The 19873-nt window shown below is 36.9% G+C and overlaps 5 protein-coding genes across 7 annotated transcripts; 3 read left to right on the forward strand and 2 right to left on the reverse strand.

The window, feature by feature from the left end:
- Positions 1-6045: 6045 nt before the first annotated feature.
- Positions 6046-9612, forward strand: LOC110410173 (transmembrane 9 superfamily member 8). The gene is made up of 7 exons (XM_021419761.2): positions 6046-6293; positions 6962-7126; positions 7214-7323; positions 7408-7516; positions 7597-7709; positions 7821-7971; positions 8221-9612. The coding sequence occupies exons 1-7, from the start codon at positions 6165-6167 to the stop codon at positions 9376-9378; spliced, it is 1935 nt and encodes a 644-aa protein (XP_021275436.1). The 5' UTR covers positions 6046-6164; the 3' UTR covers positions 9379-9612.
- A 139-nt stretch (positions 9613-9751) lies between these two features.
- On the reverse strand, positions 9752-11529 carry LOC110410771 (uncharacterized). The gene is given in 2 exon segments (XM_021420632.2): positions 9752-10726; positions 10729-11529. Coding segments are annotated over 2 exon segments (606 nt in total). The 5' UTR covers positions 11066-11529; the 3' UTR covers positions 9752-10457.
- Positions 11530-11639: 110 nt separating this feature from the next.
- On the forward strand, positions 11640-12510 carry ENODL15 (early nodulin-like protein 15). Its single transcript, XM_021419767.1, has 2 exons — positions 11640-11930; positions 12029-12510. Exons 1-2 carry the CDS (start codon positions 11747-11749, stop codon positions 12373-12375), a joined length of 531 nt encoding a protein of 176 aa, XP_021275442.1. The 5' UTR covers positions 11640-11746; the 3' UTR covers positions 12376-12510.
- Positions 12511-12595: 85 nt separating this feature from the next.
- On the reverse strand, positions 12596-14790 carry LOC110410175 (Sas10/Utp3/C1D family). 2 transcript variants are annotated; one of them, XM_021419766.2, is made up of 6 exons: positions 14429-14787; positions 14252-14307; positions 13884-13938; positions 13646-13726; positions 13314-13560; positions 12596-12741 (listed from the first exon to the last, which is right to left on the reverse strand). In XM_021419766.2, exons 1-5 carry the CDS (start codon positions 14625-14627, stop codon positions 13331-13333), a joined length of 621 nt encoding a protein of 206 aa, XP_021275441.1. In that variant the 5' UTR covers positions 14628-14787; the 3' UTR covers positions 12596-12741; positions 13314-13330. The 2 variants fall into 2 exon arrangements, with proteins under 2 accessions (XP_021275441.1, XP_089638803.1); XM_089782677.1 differs by lacking the exon at positions 12596-12741 and having other exon boundaries at positions 13383-13555; positions 14429-14790.
- Positions 14791-15043: 253 nt separating this feature from the next.
- Positions 15044-19776, forward strand: PGR3 (proton gradient regulation 3). 2 transcript variants are annotated; one of them, XM_089782675.1, is made up of 2 exons: positions 15044-18737; positions 18839-19776. In XM_089782675.1, exon 1 carries the CDS (start codon positions 15326-15328, stop codon positions 18662-18664), a length of 3339 nt encoding a protein of 1112 aa, XP_089638801.1. In that variant the 5' UTR covers positions 15044-15325; the 3' UTR covers positions 18665-18737; positions 18839-19776. The 2 variants fall into 2 exon arrangements, with proteins under 2 accessions (XP_089638801.1, XP_089638802.1); XM_089782676.1 differs by having other exon boundaries at positions 15044-18728.
- The last annotated feature ends 97 nt before the right edge of the window (positions 19777-19873 follow it).

Consider the following 19873-nt stretch of genomic DNA (forward strand, 5'->3'; position numbering starts at 1 on the left):
AACTTTTAAATATAAATAAATAAATTATTTTAATAATTTTATTAGATGAAAGTAATTATATTAATTTTTTAATAAAAAACCTTTAAAAAAATACGATGTGAAAATAATTAAATTCACAAAAGATGATATTTACTTTTGAACTTGAAAACAAAAATTAAACTCTATATTTTAAATAAAAAATTATATATTAATTAATAAATTAAGTGTTTAAAAATATAATATTAATATTTGTTACAAAATAATATGAATAGGAATTCCATGATGCATGTTAGGTAATTAAAAGGCATGAAATTCTAGCTGTTGCGTAGGCGTTGACGTGAAAAAGACAGGAGTCAATGTAACTTTGAAAGAGGTTTACAATTTTCACCGCCTGTCACCGTTTCAGAAAAAGGCCATAAATGCAATTAATGAAAAAGAAGAAGTTCCAAGGAAACAAAGGATAGCTACTCGGTCGGCTTTGTGTTAATCAAAGGAGTACTAATGCAAAATCATGGCCGGTTGCCACAGTAAACAGTAAAAATTTAGTTCCACCGACTAGCTCCCGCTCTTAATTTTTAATCGTGTTTTTATCTTAACAGCCTTAGAATCTACTTAACATGTATATTTTGGTTATTTCGATTATACAATTTAATTACTAGTAAAAAATATTTTATTTATTTACTTTTCACTATTTTTAAAATCTCACACCGACTGAATACTCATTCGTAAAAGCATTAGAAATATTAACTCCACCGATCAGCTCCTGCTCTTAACTTATAATCTTGTTTTTGTCTTAATGGCCTTAAAGTCTACTGAACATATGTAGAAGTGAACATTAATCGATTTTGATTATTTCAATTATTATAGTGTAATTCAATCTATTCAATTATTATTTAAAAATATTTGATTAAATTTGAATTTTTAAATTGAACTAATTGAATATTCATTTGCAAAAGCATTGGAAAAATTAACTCCACCAACCAACTCCCACTCTAACTTATAATCCTGTTTCTATCTTAATAGCTTTAGAATCTATTTAACATATATAGAAGTGAATATCAACCGATTTTGATTATTTTGATTATTACAATGTAATTTGGTAAATTTAACTATTATTTAAAATTTTGTGATAAAATTAATTTTCAATCGTTTTAAAATTGAATCAACCGAATGCTTACTCGTTATAACATAAAAAATTTGAAAACTTGGTTGAAGGACAAAAATGAGAAAAGGAAATCAAGAAAATAAAAACAAATGTGCAATACTTAATCCGAACCATGTTCTTATTTATTAAAACACATTAAAATCAAATTTTTTTATTTTAAATTTCATAACAAGATAAACATTTAAAGATGGAAAAAAAAAGGGTCGATATTTTGTCAAATTATTGCTATTAATTTCTGTGCATTTATATCTCTATTATTTACTGAACATTGATTTTATTGGGAATTGGTTGAGTCAAGGTCTTTTGGACAGTAAAAGAAGCAAAAAAGAAAGACAGCTTTAGAAAGCTATAACATTAAATTTATGGAAATTGATTGATTCTCTATCTTCTTATCCTACTTTGGTCCACAAATTCTCATCACTGAATTTAAACATTTGGACGAGATTATTTACGTGACAATCCCATAAAATTAACTAGAGTCCTCTTGCTCCTAGGACCACTAAGGAAAGAAATTATTTTTGTTAACATAAGGTATATTTTATTTTAATTACTATAAACAATAATAAAAAAATATATATCATTTTATTTTGAACATAAATATCAATATTATTATTAATATCGTGAATTATGATTATATTATAAATCAATGCAAAGAAAATAAATATATATATTTTTAATAAAATGTATTTTTGACTTGATTTATCAAAAATTGTTTATCATTCATTAGGTAATCTCGAAAGGAAAACTAAACTTGGTAAAAGAAATATCATTTTATTTCAAACATAAATACGGGTATAAGTTTTATATCCGTGTACAGACTGCCTGATAAGAAAATGATACATTTTTTTATTAATTTTGTTATAATTAAAATAAATAAAAAATAATATATTTTATGCGGACGATTCAGATGGAACAATCGTTTTCATAATATGAAGTATTTTTGGCATGACTTGGGAATTAATTAGGAAAAAATAAACAAAGCGTGGTCCCCCGGGGATAGGCAGTAGGGGTGGACGGGGACCTAGCTTCGGACAAGTGCAATCACTGCTCTTAATTGGGTAATTGATGGCATGGACCAAAGCTCCTTTCAGTTCTTCCATCCTTTCCAGCTACCTTATTATTGTGCCATTCACCTCAGATTTAAAGAAGAAAAAATATAGTGCATAGACGAGAGATTTTTTTTTAATTATGAAATTACATCCGTCCATCGAAGTTATGTCATAATCAGACAATTTTCAATAAATATGACATGATTTTATTAAGATATATACAATGTTAATAAAGTGGTAGTAGGTGTGAGATTTAATGCTTATGCAATATTTACCGGTCAAAAACTTATTGTTATAGTATTCATCTCCGTCAATTTTCTGTGACTTTCATTTCATAAATTAGGATCAGAACAGGAGGACAGCAACGGCGCCATGGAGATCAGATTTGAGCTTTGCCATCGAAACCAACAGGCAACTGCAAAGAATATGTGGGCAGCTGATGCTAACCTTTAGCAAGTAAGCAGCACATGGCGTACGGTATAGCAAATAAAAAGCCGCAAAGATTAGTCCAGTGATGATCACAGGCAGTATTGCAGATTTCTTAACAGTAAGAGATGAGTAGATTTTAAGCTTATAAGTGAGAGTTTGTTTTTTTTATTTAACAAATATGTTTGTTGAAGTGAAAATATAAATTCTTGACACGTAGCTCTGAGAGAAAAGGAAAATGAGAAGGCGTGGGCATAAGCCATGATAAATAAATGATGATGGGAGGAAACTTGAGGGTCCCAAAAAGGCCTAATGGGGTATATGGTATGGATGGGTTTTTCCTTGGCAATGGCCGAGTTGTGGGGGGACCAGGCAGCGCCCTTTATGCCCAACCTCTCTTCTGTTGTGGGAGAGGGGTGGGGGGGTGGTTAGAATAAGTTTCACACAAAATAGAGTGGGATTGGTGCTCTTCGTGTTTATACAAGTTGGTAGATTCTCTCCAGGTTTTATGCACTTAAAGCTCGACATGATTGTACCAACTACTTGCCCATACATCAAACTTTGCCTCCCCTTTCTCTCTCTCCATGGAAAGACTTTACAAAACGTGGAATAAACTAAAACGGAGAAGGGGAGGGGGGGCGCACATGGATGCCATACAAAGGGGAAATGTGGGAAAATTGAAGGAAAAATGCTTCGGCTATTTGAGTTTCAAGGCTGGCCCAAAAAAAAAGAAAAATTGTTAAGACTTAGGTGTTATATACATGGATTTGGTTCTAAACTATGTATCATAATCCATATCCAACGCAATACATGTGATATGTCACCAACTTAAAAAAAAAATCATGAATTTAAATATTTACGTCATTTTAATTTGTAGATTTTTTTTATGAGATAAAATAGTGAATTTCAATAAACTAAAGAACGAAGAGATACATCTATCATTAATAATGACCAATAATGAAAATGAAATGCTTATCTACAGTGTAGTTTTAGATTTGCAAGCACACTATTTCGGAATCAATGAACCATTTCTTTTGTTTTCTCAGATTTGGTCACAGCCTTGGCCATACCCGGATCTAAAATGTTGACAAGTCGGCTATTAAGGGGTTGAAAAGAAATCCAATTTGCCCTTTCACCCTTCAAAGAAAAAAGGAAAAGAAAAGAAAGCAAAGTTTCCTGTACCAGCCTTGGTGTTGTCAATTATTGAATGATAGTGGTAATTTGACTCATTTGGTTGGCAATCAATGACCATGAAAATCCGCACAGAACATGAAGCCACTGCTAATGGTTCACTCCATTTTGGGCTTTTGGCTGTGTAGCCTCCATCATGAAAGCAACCAATCCAGCTGGTGTTGCTCCCATCACACTTTTTCTTTAGATCACGTGGATTGATATCTTTCTTGTGAAATTCCTTGGGTTAAAATATAGAAAATTGCAGATTGATTTTCTGCTGCAAACTTGAAAATATCCAAGGACTGGTGAACATTCCAATCTGATTGTGACTGAATGCTACATTCCTGTCAAAAACTCTTGGACAGGGTTCAATGGACTTGATTCCCCCCGCCAAATCTACATGACAAATGCTTTAGCTTGTTAACATTCTCATTGTTTTCAACGTGGAATTTGCTGAATTCCCAACAAGGTCTACAAATAGTAAGTACTGACTACTAATACACTGCCCCAGGCCCAGTTTTCTTTATAAACTACAGTAACATCCCCCCCCACACAACTCTCCCCTACCCTATTCTTGGTTTTGGACTTATATCTGTCTTATTAGCAAAATTGACATCATTAAGCAGTCGTATGTATAGGTGTATGTATCTATGCATGTGTGAAATTATACCGAAAATATTATGTATACATTTATAAGCAAGTATTATTACAACCATAGTTGCCTTTTAAGTTACATTTTCTGAGAAATTTGCGACACGTGGCAGGATCCATGAAAACCTTCTCCTGGTTGTTCCTGTGAGAAGGTTACATCAGGTGTGTCCTGTTTACCAACCTGACCTTCTTGCTGGGTTATTGAAAGGCAATTCGGCATCAATTGTTCCATTTTTCTTTTGCATGTAAATCAGCTACTGCTTTTTGCTTACTTTGGTTAATGAGTAGAAGAAATAGAAAAAGCTTTTCATCCACAACCATCTGCCATTTTTACTGTCGAGTGATAAAGATCATCAACCTGGCTCTGCAAGAATTTTGGGTTGGCAGTCAAAACCAATCAGATCGGTTCTTTCCAAGTTCCAGGTCCAACTTGGCCATTAAATTTTGGTTTTTTCCTCGAGTAACGTTGATTGGTTTGATATGCTGCAATCGTGAACATCCTTAAGATAATATGCAGCAGCCGCCATCATGAAAGCAACCAAAGAAGCTGAAGCTGGTTCCTGATCATAGAAATAGAAAACGTTGGTTTCCTTTTGCAACTTGAAATTTTTAAGGCCGGTGAAGGTTTAATTCTGATCGAGACCGAATAATTATCAACACCCCATTGGCTGATTGTTCTTCTTTTTCACATGGTTGTTTGTTTTCGAACTCGACAGTCCCAAATATTTAAGGTGTTTTTGTATTTAAAATTTGATATATATATATATATATAATATGATTATTTTTATAATTAATTTTCATATAAAATCTTGAATTCATCACTTTCAGATTTAGTCTAACAGGTAGAATGTTCCTATCAATCACAAACGCAACCGATAAGAGTTGCCACCTTGTTGTACTTACTCAACTTGTTAAATATTTATAACCCTAGAGATTTAATAGTTTTAGATTATTAATTAGATAATTAAATTAAATTAAATAGTTGATTGTGTTTTCATAGAGTTGAATTTGAATTTTTTCTATCTGATTATTAATTGGATGATTAGATTAAATTAATGATTGTGTTTTCGTATTGTTAAAATTATATGAATTAAAAAATGATATTTATTTGCAGAGCTTAAAATTAATATAGAAGATTTACAATCAAGTGCAGCAGTAAATTTGTATAAATATTGGAGGGAAAAATAAATCAAAAGTTTGAATAAGCTCGTTTGACACTTATAATTAGAATCTATTGAGCACAATTAAATTGAAATTTAATACTAATTTGGTACATAGTTTTGATTCAATCAATTAAAAATTTTAAAAACATGAAAAATATGGGAATTTTTTTGAGTGAATTGGGCCTAAAGGCCCTGCACTGGCCCGCCCAGTCCAGAAAAGACACATATAGTCCAAATGAAGCCATGACCGACACTCAAAATTGACTTACAACCTGTCTAAAGTGACGGTGCATAAAAAAAAATAAAAAACAATGGGCTGAAAGCACACGTGGCAAAAGGAGAATGAATAATCGGAACGCACCGTACGAAGACGAATAGGACAGAAACCTGGGCCCCGATCTAGTGGGTTAGGTGCCCCCATCAGCCCCCAGCCTCCTTTCGTGTTGTTGGTTGTCTCTCCTCCTCCTTAGAGCACTCCCAAAACACGCTCTCGCCCCTTTTCCAGATCTCACACCCCCTCTCCTTTTCCGAAAGAGAGAGTTTCTCCACCATACAAAAATGGAATCTCGATCGAGATCTAAGGACAAATCGACGACGTCGATGATCTCGGCGGTTCTCTTCCTGTTTCTCATCCACGGCGCTCACTGCTTCTACCTCCCTGGCGTCGCCCCCGAGGACTTCCAGAAGGTCGGTTCTCGGTTTCTCTTTGCTCGATCTGCTTTGTTTCGTTTGATCTGGTTTTGATTTCGTATCTTAAATTTTACCTCTGCTTGTTTTTAATAGAATAATAGGATTCATGTATGATCATTGTTGGTAGGTGATTAATGATAATTTTCTGTGTTGGAAATGGAAATGACGGCTTTATAATTCTTTTTTCGTATCGAGTTATTTTATATTCATCTTGGTTGTTCGAAGGGATTTTTGTTTGAATAAATTAGCTGCATTTATACCCAATGATTTCTTTAACTTTTTTGTCCTTTTGTTCGAAAACATTGAGCGTGCATTCTTTTAGTGAATTTGTAATTTTATGCCATTTTTGCATTTATCCGAAGCATCTAGCATTGCAGTTTAAGCTGATCGGGTTCTATGATGCAGCCTAGAGTAATTATTGCTTAAGATTAGGAATTGTGTTCTCTAAAGAGATTTAATTTACATATTGTCTTAATGGGAAGCTTACTCAATTATTTCTAGTGATTAGTTACCTGGTGCTTATCATGTGTACCTAATTGATGACAACTCATCTATTCCCTAATTACTTTAGTTTCGCTCAGCATGCTGTAATATTTGGAAGTGTTCAATGAGGAATTTTGTGGTCTTGTTTAGTTATTGATTTTGTTTTTTGTTGGGGTTTGCAGGGGGATCCTTTGAAGGTGAAAGTGAACAAATTGACGTCTATAAAGACACAACTTCCTTACTCATACTATTCACTTCCTTTTTGTTCGCCAAAAAAGATCCTGGACAGTGCAGAGAATCTTGGGGAAGTGCTTCGCGGTGATCGTATTGAAAATTCTCCTTTTGTGGTCGGTTTTTAGTGTTTCTTATGATTATGGGACAGATTGTTTATTTTGTGGCTATTAACTTGTTCTCTTTGACTTGAATTGATGCAGTTTAAAATGCGGGAGCCACAAATGTGTGCTGTTCTTTGCCAAATTACACTTGATGCCAAAACTGCAAAGCATTTTAAGGAGAAGATTGATGATGAATATCGAGTCAATATGTATGCTATTCATTTCTCCAGACATGGAATTCATCTGTTGCTCTCAAGATTCTTTTTCTAATTAATTTGTGATTCATGTAACAGGATCCTTGATAACCTTCCCCTTGTTGTTCCCATAAGAAGGTTAGATCAGGAGGCTCCTACTGTTTATCAGCTTGGGTACCATATTGGGCTCAAAGGCCAATACAGTGGGGTAAACATGATAATCTGAAATGTTTCCTTATTTGTTGGTGTATTAGCTACTATGTATGCTTACTTTGTCTGGTTATGCAGAGCAAGGAGGAAAAATATTTCATTCACAACCATTTGGCATTTACTGTCAAGTATCACAGGGATCAGCAAACTGACTCTGCTAGAATTGTGGGATTTGAGGTTAAGCCATACAGGTTAGTTCTTCTGAGTTCTGGCATACCATAAAATTGATGATTCTGGGTCTGTGGCTGAGATCATGGAATCATGTTTTGATGGCATTTTCATTACGCTCTAAAACAATGCAGTGTTAGACATGAATATGAGGGGAAATGGAGTGACAAGACTCGTTTGACAACTTGTGACCCCCATACTAAACGCACAGTTGTTAATTCTAACACTCCTCAAGAAGTTGAAGCAGGCAAGGAAATTATATTCACATATGATGTTGAATACCAGGTGAGCTCTTCAACTGTAAATAATTTTTAGGATTGACAGTTGCTATGTTAATTGTTTCAGTGTCAACCATGGGCTGAAGCCCTGGGGGTGATGATCATTTGTGTTTAAGTAAATTCTGCTGGCTATTTATTACTTGGCAGAAGTTCTCTGTTGGATCACTTTTCTTGAAATAAGGTTAAAACTAGCTTGCTTGTGACATCAGTCACCAATGGGGAGCTAATATTCTTATATTCTTATGCTGATTTTCAGGAGAGTGAAGTGAAGTGGGCATCTAGATGGGATGCATATCTTTTAATGAGTGATGACCAAATACACTGGTTCTCAATTGTCAATTCCTTGATGATTGTTCTCTTCCTTTCGGGCATGGTAGCAATGATTATGCTACGAACACTTTACCGTGACATTTCGAAGTATAATGAACTTGAGACTCAGGAAGAAGCCCAAGAAGAGACTGGATGGAAGCTTGTCCATGGGGATGTTTTCAGGCCTCCATCTAACTCTGATCTTCTCTGTGTCTATGTTGGAACTGGTGTTCAATTTTTGGGCATGGTACTTGTTACCATGATCTTTGCTATTCTTGGATTTCTTTCCCCTTCGAACCGTGGTGGTCTTATGACAGCTATGCTCTTACTTTGGGTCTTCATGGGCATTTTAGCTGGCTATGCCTCTGCCCGTCTATACAAAATGTTCAAAGGAGCAGAGTGGAAGAAAATAGCTCTCAGGACTGCATTCATGTTTCCTGCTGTTGTCTTTGCCATTTTCTTTGTCTTAAATGCTCTCATATGGGGACAGAAATCTTCTGGGGCTGTACCATTTGGGACAATGTTTGCTCTGGTCCTCTTATGGTTTGGAATTTCAGTTCCACTTGTTTTTGTTGGTGGTTATGTTGGGTTCAAGAAGCCAGCAATTGAGGATCCTGTGAAGACAAATAAAATTCCAAGGCAAATCCCTGAGCAGGCTTGGTATATGAACCCAAGTTTCTCTATTCTGATTGGAGGAATACTTCCATTTGGGGCCGTTTTCATTGAACTGTTCTTCATTCTTACCTCAATCTGGCTGAATCAGTTCTACTACATCTTTGGTTTCCTGTTCTTGGTCTTCATTATTCTCCTTGTCACTTGTGCTGAAATAACCATTGTGCTTTGCTACTTCCAGTTATGCAGTGAAGATTATCTATGGTGGTGGAGGTCATATCTCACATCAGGCTCCTCAGCCTTGTACCTCTTCCTCTACGCTACATTCTACTTCTTCACAAAGCTTGAGATCACTAAGCTGGTTTCTGGGCTCCTATACTTTGGATACATGCTTATTGCTTCATATGCATTTTTTGTGCTAACCGGCACCATTGGATTTTATGCATGCTTTTGGTTCACAAGGCTCATCTACTCATCTGTCAAGATCGATTAAATGTGTAGAACAGGATTATGCTTTTTATGGTGGTGTTGTCTACAACGAACATTGTCTTAGGTTAAGATTCAAGATTAAGATATATATCATGCTTTCAGTTGTAAACTTTAATGCTCATTTTTGAACCGAGTTCATTTCTGTAGTTGATTTGAAGAATACCTGATTTCTAATGTATGTTGAGAGGATCTTCTTGTGATTCTTTAATCAAACATTCTTTTATGTTGTAGTGCAAAATTGCTGCGAAAATTCAGGAGAATTCATGAATGAACTGATCTACCAGTTTATGTATACTTTCAGGATGAAAAAAAGAAATTGTTTGCTTGCTGCTCATGTAGAAATAAGAAACTCATTGGAATTATTTCCTTCTTGTTGTCCATTACTTTGTATTGCAAGCTGTGTAGCAGCTATGGAATTATTGCAAGTAAGCTACCCGACTGCCCCCGTGCCACGGCGGCAAGGAAGCCAGGTACCCCTACGGAGCCACAAATCAGTAACTGAGGATCCTGTGAAGACACATAGCATCCCAAGACAGATCCCTGAGAGAGCTTGGTATATGAACCCGGTTTTCTTAGTTCCGATTGGAGGAATACTTCCTTTTGGAGCCGTTTTGAATGAACCGTTTTTTTGTTCTCCCCTGAATCAATTATTCTACGTCTATGGCTTCCTCTTCTGGTCTTCATTATCCTCTTCATCATCTGTGCTGAAATAAACCATTGTGTATCTCTGCTACTTCCACTTATGCAGAAAGGATCACCAATGGTGGTGGAGGTCGTACCTCACCTCAGGCTCCTGGGCTTTGTTCATCTTCCTTTGTTCTACAACCTTCCTGACTTAGTTCAATGGAGTTTTGTGCTATTGGAGAACGTAAATTGAATATTTTGTGAGATTTGATGTAGTTCAAGTTTCTGTATGATATTTATCAAGAAAAAATAAAGAAAGAAAAATCTTTCTGTATCATAACAGCGGAGTTCTTGACGTTACAAGGAAGGAGTTTTAACTAATTTTCTTCTTGCATGCATGAACAACAAGAAGAACACTATTAGAAAGAAAATTGCACTTAGAACTAGTTATTACACATACTACTTCCTGGGATGGGTGTCCTCAGGGTCAGCAACCCCTGTGGCTACCTTGGCAACATCAAGGGCAGTGGCTTCACGCTTTTTTCTGTAGTACAACACGGAGTACCCTACGGCGGCAGTGACGACGAGGCCGCCAATGGTGATGGTAGTCATGGTGGCGGGAAGCTGGCGTCTCTGGTGCAGCACTTCACCTGGGTGGTGGCCTGGTGGCCTCTTGGATGCTTCCACGCCTGCTGCTCTTACTTCTTCAGGGTTCATCTTGTGGGTGTTGCGTTTTTTCTGCAATCGTCCACCTTTGCCATGTTTCTCAGTAAGCGAACCTGAAACTCCAAAAAAGTATAAACGATTCCTTTTATATCTCTGTCAGGGGCTTTAGGAATGGAACAGCCAGCGTCGCCGGCATTTCCTGAAGAGGAAACACGTAGCGTTTTGCGGCGGTTGCATGGCATCCTGTGTCGTTGCCACGTGTTCACTCCTAGGAGGCGGCGGCACAACTCACGGTGACGGTCACAGAACAAAAGACAGCAAGCACCGACAGGCCATAGGCCGCAGCCCAACTTTGTTAAGAGTACAAACATTCTGAGCTTTGTAGCTGGTTTGTGATCCATATGGGTGACTACCTTACCTGATGGGCTTTGTTTTTGTGGTTTTGTTAATTTTTAATATTTTTTAAAAACATAAAATTATTTTTTTTTTTTAAAAAATATTTTTTACTTTTTAGTTTAATAAAAAGCAAATATCATGTTGTTATTTTTATAATGTTATCACGAAAAATATTTGAAGATAGGAAATTTTTTGAAAACAGACTGCAGGATTATCTAAATAATAAAAAATAATATTAAAAAAATTTTGATAAACAAAACAAGATCTTACTGTAATTATCACCAATTAAAGATCATGGGGATTAGAAGTAGGTAACGGTGCAACAATGGTAAAAGAGAGTAAAACGCTTGATGGTAGGAACAGCTAGGATTAAAAGGCCCTCAGCAGGGTTTTTCTGTTTTTGACCGTTAAGATACCATGTTCCACTTTTCATGCTATTTTATCCGTTACAGATGGCTGAGGGACAGTCGGTCAGAGACGCAGAGCCCAGCAGGCCACGTGGCCAACATTAACACCATCCTCGTAACGGCTAGTTTCCCTCTTCTTTTCCAGTTTCTCCCTTCTATAAATGAAGCAAGACCCTGACTCGCTTCCCCATCCGCCAAGTCCCAGCTCACCTCTTGGCTTTACTTCCTTTGTTTGCTTTTTCAGCTTTTAGCCCCCCTGTTCAAACCTCCAATTCCACAATGGCTGCTTTTGCAAGAACTCTAACTTCTTCCTTGCTGCTTATGTTTCTTTTTTTAAACTATATAGAAGCTAAGGAAATCTTGGTTGGTGGCAAGACAGACGCTTGGAAGATTCCATCCTCTGAATCGGACTCTCTCAACAAATGGGCTGAAAACTCCCGTTTCCGCATTGGCAACTCTCTCGGTAATAAGCTGCTTCTTTTCTGAGTTTTGGGCTGTGTCTTTTTTCTTCTTCTTGTTCTTCCAGTTTTCCTAATTCTCTTCTGGGTGTTCATGCTTCAGTGTGGAAATACGACGGTAGCAAAGATTCAGTGCTGCAAGTCACTAAGGAGGATTACGGAAGCTGCAACACCTCGAATCCTATTGCAGAGTACAGGGACGGGAACACCAAGGTGAAGCTTGAGAAGTCTGGGCCATTTTACTTCATCAGTGGAGCACAGGGTCACTGTGAGCAAGGCCAGAAGTTGGTTGTGGTCGTGTTGTCTCCAAGACACAGGTACACTGGAATCTCCCCGGCACCTTCTCCGGCAGAGATTGAGGGTCCTGCAATTGCTCCTACAAGCAATGCTGCAGGGTTAAAGGCTGGTTTCTTGGTGACGTTGGGGGTGCTGGTTTTGGGGTTGCTTTGAGATGTGAGTGGAATTTCGGGTGATTTTGCTATCCATTGATGGGGAGATTATTTCATTTTTTTTAATATCTAGTTGAGATTACAGTAATTCATTTATTACTTTAATGATTCTACCATTGATTCAATTCATGCTATCCATGCCAAACTCATCCTTTTTTTGGTCTACCATTACTACAAGTCTTGTGCAACAAGTAACTAGCATTATTCTAGAAACATATGGCTACAGAAGAATCTGTAAGATTTTCTCCATTAAAAAACAAAGACATTCAAATTCAGAAGTACACTTGACAGAAACAATTACTACAGGTTAACATAGGTAAAATGATAAATCAAAATTCCACTTGCTGCTGGTAGCAGACCCAGAAACCTGTGAGAGTAAGAAGAGTAGATGCAATTGAGTCAATACTTAAAAGATTTTTATTTACACACAAGAAATACTATCTCCAACAGTTCGTATTCCAGACAGTATTTAAAGGGGTACTGTGGAAATAGGAAGAGAGGTTCTTGGTTCTTGTGATATGGTTCTACTGAAATTACAAATATAAATTTCCATCCACGTGCAGGGTGCGAAGAGGAAACCGTTACTTTTATCGATATATAGGCAATTTATGAAGGGAAGGGAGAAAAAGGCTTTACAATCAAAGTTGGTTGGCCATTTAGAATGTAAAGGGAACAGAAATAATTTTAATCACTTTAATTCGGATTTCTTAAACCATGGGAGGCCTTGACCCCCCCTATTCTGTCAAAACAAACACATATGGTTATTCTCCCACTTGGGCATATTTTAATAGCAGAGATTGCATCCAATCAAGATATCAACTGCATATTGGCACACACACCACTAGGGAGTAGAAATGTTTTGCAAATTTTTAAGACAATAAAAGGAAACAAAAGAACCGTAACAACTGTGAAAATAAAGACAACGTAACAATTATATACCATGATTAACTGGGAGATCAGCGCAGAGGTAGGTCATCATCTGAAGTATCAGCCTGCAGAGGTCCCTTAAAACCATCTTTATTATCACCAAAAAGCTCCCTGGCTGCCTTCTCAAGGAATTCTTTAGTAGCAGCTTGAACACTTTGCTTTCCAGATGACTGGTATTTTCTCTTCTTAACACTACTATCTGAATAATTGATTCTCGGGCCCTCTCCTCTACTGATTTGCCTCATACTTAGTCTCTGCTCTGCAGAAGATGGAAATTCTTAGGAAAGTAGATGAAATCAAGCAGCAATCCATGTGAACAACCAAGGAAGTGATTAATCACTTACCAGGGGTCAGGTCCGGTAAAGAATGCTCAATGAAACGGGTTGCTGCCTGAGAATTCAAGGTAGTTGACGGTCGCAATGGTGCTTCAAGAACAGATTCATGCTTATGTTAGAAACTGGTATAAATAGAATTTCAAAATGATTGCAAAAACGGAATAGTAGAATCTTATACTTCCGGAAAAAATGCAATGACTTCATTTTAGTAGGCATCTATGGTAAGGAGTGAGAGAAAAATGTGTACCTTTACTCAAGTATATGAACCGCTGTAACTTGTCTTCATACAAGCTCAATCTCTCCTACATATGGAAACCAAAATAGAATAGACAAGTTAAGCCAGATATGTCAATAAAACTTTGGAACAGACAAACCAACTAATGATATCCTAATGTTAAGACATATACTAGAAACATGACCTCTTGATTCTCACATAAATTAAGTACTATCATCAACCAAAAGCTTAAAACATTGTTTCAAATAAGATCAGAAAGGGAATTACTACAGAAATTTGAAAGCTTCCCAACAAAGAACACATATAAACAAACAAACCCAGAAAGAAAAATTGAAAATTTAAGTTCAAAAGGAAAAGAATTGAAGGGTTAGAACACATACAAGCTCTGATTTAATAGGATGGTCGTCTGGATGCACTCCACTGCATCTCAACCTCACTACAAAAGAAAAAAAAAAACCATTATCACAAGCAAAAAGTAAAGTCAAGCATTCAAATGACTTCATAATAATTAACATCCAAAATCCAATCCGGAAAACAACAAGAAAATGGGAACTTACGAGTGAAAAGAGTAGTAGTAGCTTTGGCAAGCGAGAGCAAAGCCTGAGCGCGTTGAAGAGGGGGCATTTCAGCGAGGACATCAGGGTCAGAGAGAGACAAGAATTGGAGCAAATGGGTCCTCACGTCTTCAACGTTTGCTAGCGTTGTCTTCACTGAATCCATCACAGAATCTGGGATTACTGAGCTTCCTCCTTCCATTCTTGTTAAAGATTCAAACTTTACTCTCTCTCTCTCTCTCTCTAGGATTAGTTCCAGCGCCTTTAGAGAATGATGTTATACATAAAAATCGGTAAGGCTTAAGGGGTAACCCAGAGAGGTTTATGCCGGCAGTTAGGTTTACCACAATTTTTGTTAATGCTTCAAAGTTCAGACTTTGAAAATAGGCAATAAAACTTCCTCCTTTTCCTTTTTTTTTTAATATAAGTTTTTAGTTATTTTTTAAAATAAAATTTAAGATATTTAATATTTTATTTTTTTATTATAAAATTATTTTTCATAATTTTTTTAAATATTTTCACATTAAAAAATTGAACATTAAATACTATAAAATGTATTCTGAAATATAATATAAATCATATTAAAATTAAGATAGTAAACTAGATTTAGGGGAGGATAATGCCAAAGTGCCAAAAATATCCGAAACGCCTAAAATTTGTGGTCATTGAACTCCTGTAAGCAAAGCCGATAGAAGTCTCTACTTGAATATTTAATATAACCGTATCCAATTTCTCTCCATCTCTCTCCAAACAGCTATTTTTGGTAAGCAAATGCCCTTTTCTCTGTCTTTACGTTTTTATGTTCTTTCAAGGACAAAGCAACGAACAGCAGTTATGCAAAAAGTGACCCATCTCTGATTACTTGCTCATGATCATCGTCTTCTTGGTAATAACTCTTTCATGGCTGTTTTAATACTCTGCTCAACGACTGCTTGCTGCAATAGTCTCAGTTACAGTTGCATTTTAGTTGATAGTAAAGTTTCTGCTTTTAGCCATAAAAATGTCTACTTTGGAGGTAGAAAGAATGGAAATTTGGAGGTTTTGCCATATGGTTGTATGGTGAGTTGGAAGAAACGTAGAAAACAACGATTGGGTTTCTATGTGATGAAAAATTCATGTGAAATGGTGGTGGCAAATGGAAAATGCAAAAATAGTTTGTCTTCTGAGGAAGTTTTGAGGGTTCTCAAGTCGTTTCCAGACCCAAAATCTGCTCTTTCTTATTTTAAGTCAGTTGCAGAGTTGCCCAATGTTGTTCATACCACTGAAACTTGTAATCATATGCTTGAAGTCTTGAGAGTTCACAGAATGGTGGGGGATATGTCTTTTGTGTTTGAATTTATGCAAAAGCAAATCATCAAGAGGGACTTGAATACATATTTGACTGTTTTTAAGGGTCTTGATATCAGAGGTGGTCTTCGGCAAGCACCATTTGGACTTGAGAGAATGAGAAATGCTGGGTTCGTTCTGAATGCATATTCATATAATGGGTTGATCCATTTGCTACTTCAATCTGGGTTTTCGAGGGAGGCTCTGGAGTTGTATAGAATAATGGTCTCTGAAGGTCTAAAGCCTAGTCTTAAGACTTATTCAGCTCTCATGGTAGCGTCTGGGAAGAGAAGGGATATTGGAACAGTTATGGATTTGCTAGAAGAAATGGAGACTCTGGGATTGAAGCCAAACATTTACACTTTTACAATATGCATTAGAGTGCTTGGTAGGGCTGGGAAAATCAACGAGGCATTTGGGATCTTGAAGAGAATGGATGATCTGGGGTGTGGGCCTGATGTTGTTACTTATACTGTTCTAATTGATGCTCTTTGTAATGCTGGCAGACTTGATCAAGCCAAGGAAATATACTTAAAGATGAAAGCTAGCAGCCATAAACCTGACAGAATAACCTACATTACTTTGTTGGACAAGTTTAGTGGCTGTGGAGACTTAGACTTAGTTAAAGAATTTTGGAACGAAATGGAAGCTGATGGTTATGCTGCTGACGTGGTTACATTCACCATACTGATTGAAGCTTTCTGCAAAGTTGGAAATTTAGATGAAGCTTTTGATATGTTGGAGGTCATGAGAAATCAAGGGATCTTGCCTAATCTTCACACGTACAACACATTAATTTGTGGACTATTGAGGGTAAACAGGGTTGATGAGGCATTTGAACTTTTTACTAATTTGGAATCTTTAGGCATTAAACCTACTGCTTATACATACATCCTTTTCATTAACTATTATGGAAAGTCTGGTGACCATGGCAAAGCTCTTGAGACCTTTGAGAAGATGAAGGCTAGAGGAATTGTTCCTAATGTTATTGCTTGCAATGCATCTTTGTATAGTCTGGCTGAAGCAGGAAGGCTTGGTGAAGCAAAAGCTATTTTTAATGGGCTTAAAAGTAGCAGGCTTGCTCCTGATTCTGTGACCTATAACATGATGATGAAGTGCTTTAGTAAAGTTGGGCAAATAGATGAAGCCATTAAGTTACTGTCTGAGATGCTGGAAAATCAGTGTGATCCTGATGTGATTATCATTAATTCTTTGATTGACATGCTTTTCAAGGCTGGCCGTGTAGATGAGGCATGGGAAATGTTTTACAGAATGAAGGACATGAAGCTTTCTCCTTCTGTTGTGACCTACAACACATTAATAGCTGGGTTAGGGAAAGAGGGTCAAGTCCAAAAGGCAATTGAATTGTTTGGGAGTATGACCAGGCATGGGTGTTCTCCTAACACAATAACTTTCAACACCCTCTTGGATTGCCTTTGCAAGAATGATGAGGTTGATTTGGCTTTGAAAATGCTATATAAAATGATGACAAGGAATTGTAGTCCTGATGTTCGGACTTACAACACTATCATTTATGGCCTTATTAAAGAAAACAGAGTTAAGGATGCAATTTGGGTCTTCCATCAGATGAAAAAGGTGCTTTACCCTGACTATGTGACTTTGTGCACCCTTCTTCCTGGTGTTGTAAAGGATGGGCAGATTATGGATGCGTTCAAGATTGCTCAGGACTTCGTTTATCAGGATGGGATTGATACGGACAGATCATTTTGGGAAGATTTAATGGGTGGGATTTTGATGGAAGCTGGAATGGATAAAGCAGTTCTATTTGCTGAGACATTGGCAAGCAATAAGATCTGTAAGGATGACTCTATTTTGGTACCTCTGATTAGAAGTTTGTGTAGGCATAAGAAAGCTGTTCTTGCAAGAGATTTATTTGCTAAGTTCACCAAAAATATGGGGGTTATCCCAACACCAGGAGCATATAATTTGTTAATTGATGGGCTACTTGAAGTCCATATCACTGAAATGGCTTGGGACCTTTTTGAGGAGATGAAGAGCATTGGTTGTTCTCCGGATGTTTCTACCTATAACTTGTTGTTTGATGCTTGCGGGAAGTCTGGGAGTATTGATAAACTCTTTGAAGTGTATGAAGAGATGATTTGTCGTGGATGCAAGCCTAATACTATAACTCAGAATATAGTCCTGTGTGGTCTTGTGAAATCGAACAACATAGACAAGGCTATGAATATGTATTATGATCTCATAAGTGGTGATTTCTCCCCAACTCCTTGTACATATGGGCCTCTTATAGATGGACTTCTGAAATTGGGTAGACTTGAGGAAGCAACGCAATTGTTTGAGGAGATGGTAGACTACGGATGCAAAGCTAACTGTGCTATTTATAATATTCTTATAAATGGATATGGAAAAACAGGTGATGTGGATGCCGCTTGTGAGTTATTTAAAAGAATGGTTAAGGAGGGGATAAGACCAGACTTGAAGTCATACACCATTCTCGTAGATTGCCTCTGCTTGGTGGAAAGAGTAGATGATGCTATGCACTATTTTGAGGAACTGAAGTTAACTGGCCTTGATCCTGACTTGGTATCTTATAACCTTATGATTAATGGGCTTGGAAGGTCAGGTAGGGTAGAGGAAGCTCTCTCCCTTTTTGACGAAATGCGGAGTAGGGGTATAAGTCCTGATCTTTACACTTACAATTCCCTAATACTCAATCTGGGGACTGTTGGAATGGTGGAGCAAGCAGGGAAGTTTTACGAAGAACTACAATTAATGGGTCTTGAGCCCAATGTATACACCTATAATGCTCTAATTCGAGGGTACAGTGTATCTGGAAACCCTGACCATGCCTATGCAGTCTACAAACAGATGATGGTTGGGGGCTGCAGCCCAAACAGGGGAACATTTGCACAGCTTCCTAATCAATCTTGAAAGTTGAAATGTCTAGATGCTTATATGCTAATGTTATACATGGCTGCTGATCTCTGCATACAAGGTGTAGTGGGTAATTCCCTTTTTCTACTCCTCATACAGATTCCAGAAATTATTGCAAATTTGACAATTTGATGTCAGAGTCACTAATTAAGTTCCTTCAATCTATGTCAGGCTTGGTTAGTCTTGCTGATGATTGCCTAATGACAACCCCACTATTAGCTTCAATTTTGTAATAAATTGATGATGATTTTGCTCATCCTGGCTATGGATGTGCCAGCATTTTAGCAGTTAAGATTGTGGAATTTATGTTAGCTGGGGCAGCTTCAGCTGTGCTTGATGCTTCCATTCAAGTTGCAAGTCAGGTGCATTTGAAGGTTATATGCTATTGTCCATGAGACTCTGAATATTCCATGTACATCGTGTATGTAAGATTTTGTAATGTAATACAATGATTTCATCAGGTGTAGATGCCTTTGGCCTACATTGTCCTTCGATGTAAAAAGAGAAGAAAAGTCTAGATCATACTGTTATTTGTCAAATATGTATATGAAAAATATTATTATCAATAAATTCTCTTGGGCTTTTTGATGCATCTATCTTGCGAAGTTCACTTTCATGTATTAAAATCTAGTGAAGGGGTTTCTAAGTCTGCGACTTCCAGCTACCCTCCTTTGTATCTAGAGAGCTATAGAAGATATGGGGTTTCAGAGTCATTCAGTTCAAACGCAACTTCCTCTATGATTGCTGCAAGCTGCAGGCATTGGACGACTCACCAGATGCCTTGTTTCTTGGTATCGTTCTTTCTGTCCCTCGACAAAGTAAAACCCATTATTTGCTAACTTACCAGGGACAATGGAATGTTATTCTAGTAAGAAAAGATTTAAGGTGTTGGCTTTATCTGTTAAGGTCCCTAATTTAAGAAAATTTTTTTCCATTGAATGCAAACACTTGTGTTTTCATCCTGGTACGGAGTTTTTGTTAAAGTGAAACACATGCCGAATTTCTCTGAATCCCTCGGAGAAAATGGAAACATTCTTGCCCGGGACGCGGGAGCAGGAGATTGGATGACTGGAACATGGCATTACAAAAGTCAAAAGTCATAGTCCAATATAAAGGGGTGTAACAATTTGGTAATTATTGCAGGTTTCAAGGCCAAGAGCAAGGAGGATATATTGGTAAATTTAAAGGGGAAGCTGTAGCTGTTGC

Source organism: Theobroma umbraticum, unplaced genomic scaffold, assembly GCF_002168275.2.
Source record: "Theobroma umbraticum cultivar Fairchild unplaced genomic scaffold, ASM216827v3 scaffold_56.0, whole genome shotgun sequence".
Lineage (NCBI taxonomy): Eukaryota > Viridiplantae > Streptophyta > Magnoliopsida > Malvales > Malvaceae > Theobroma > Theobroma umbraticum.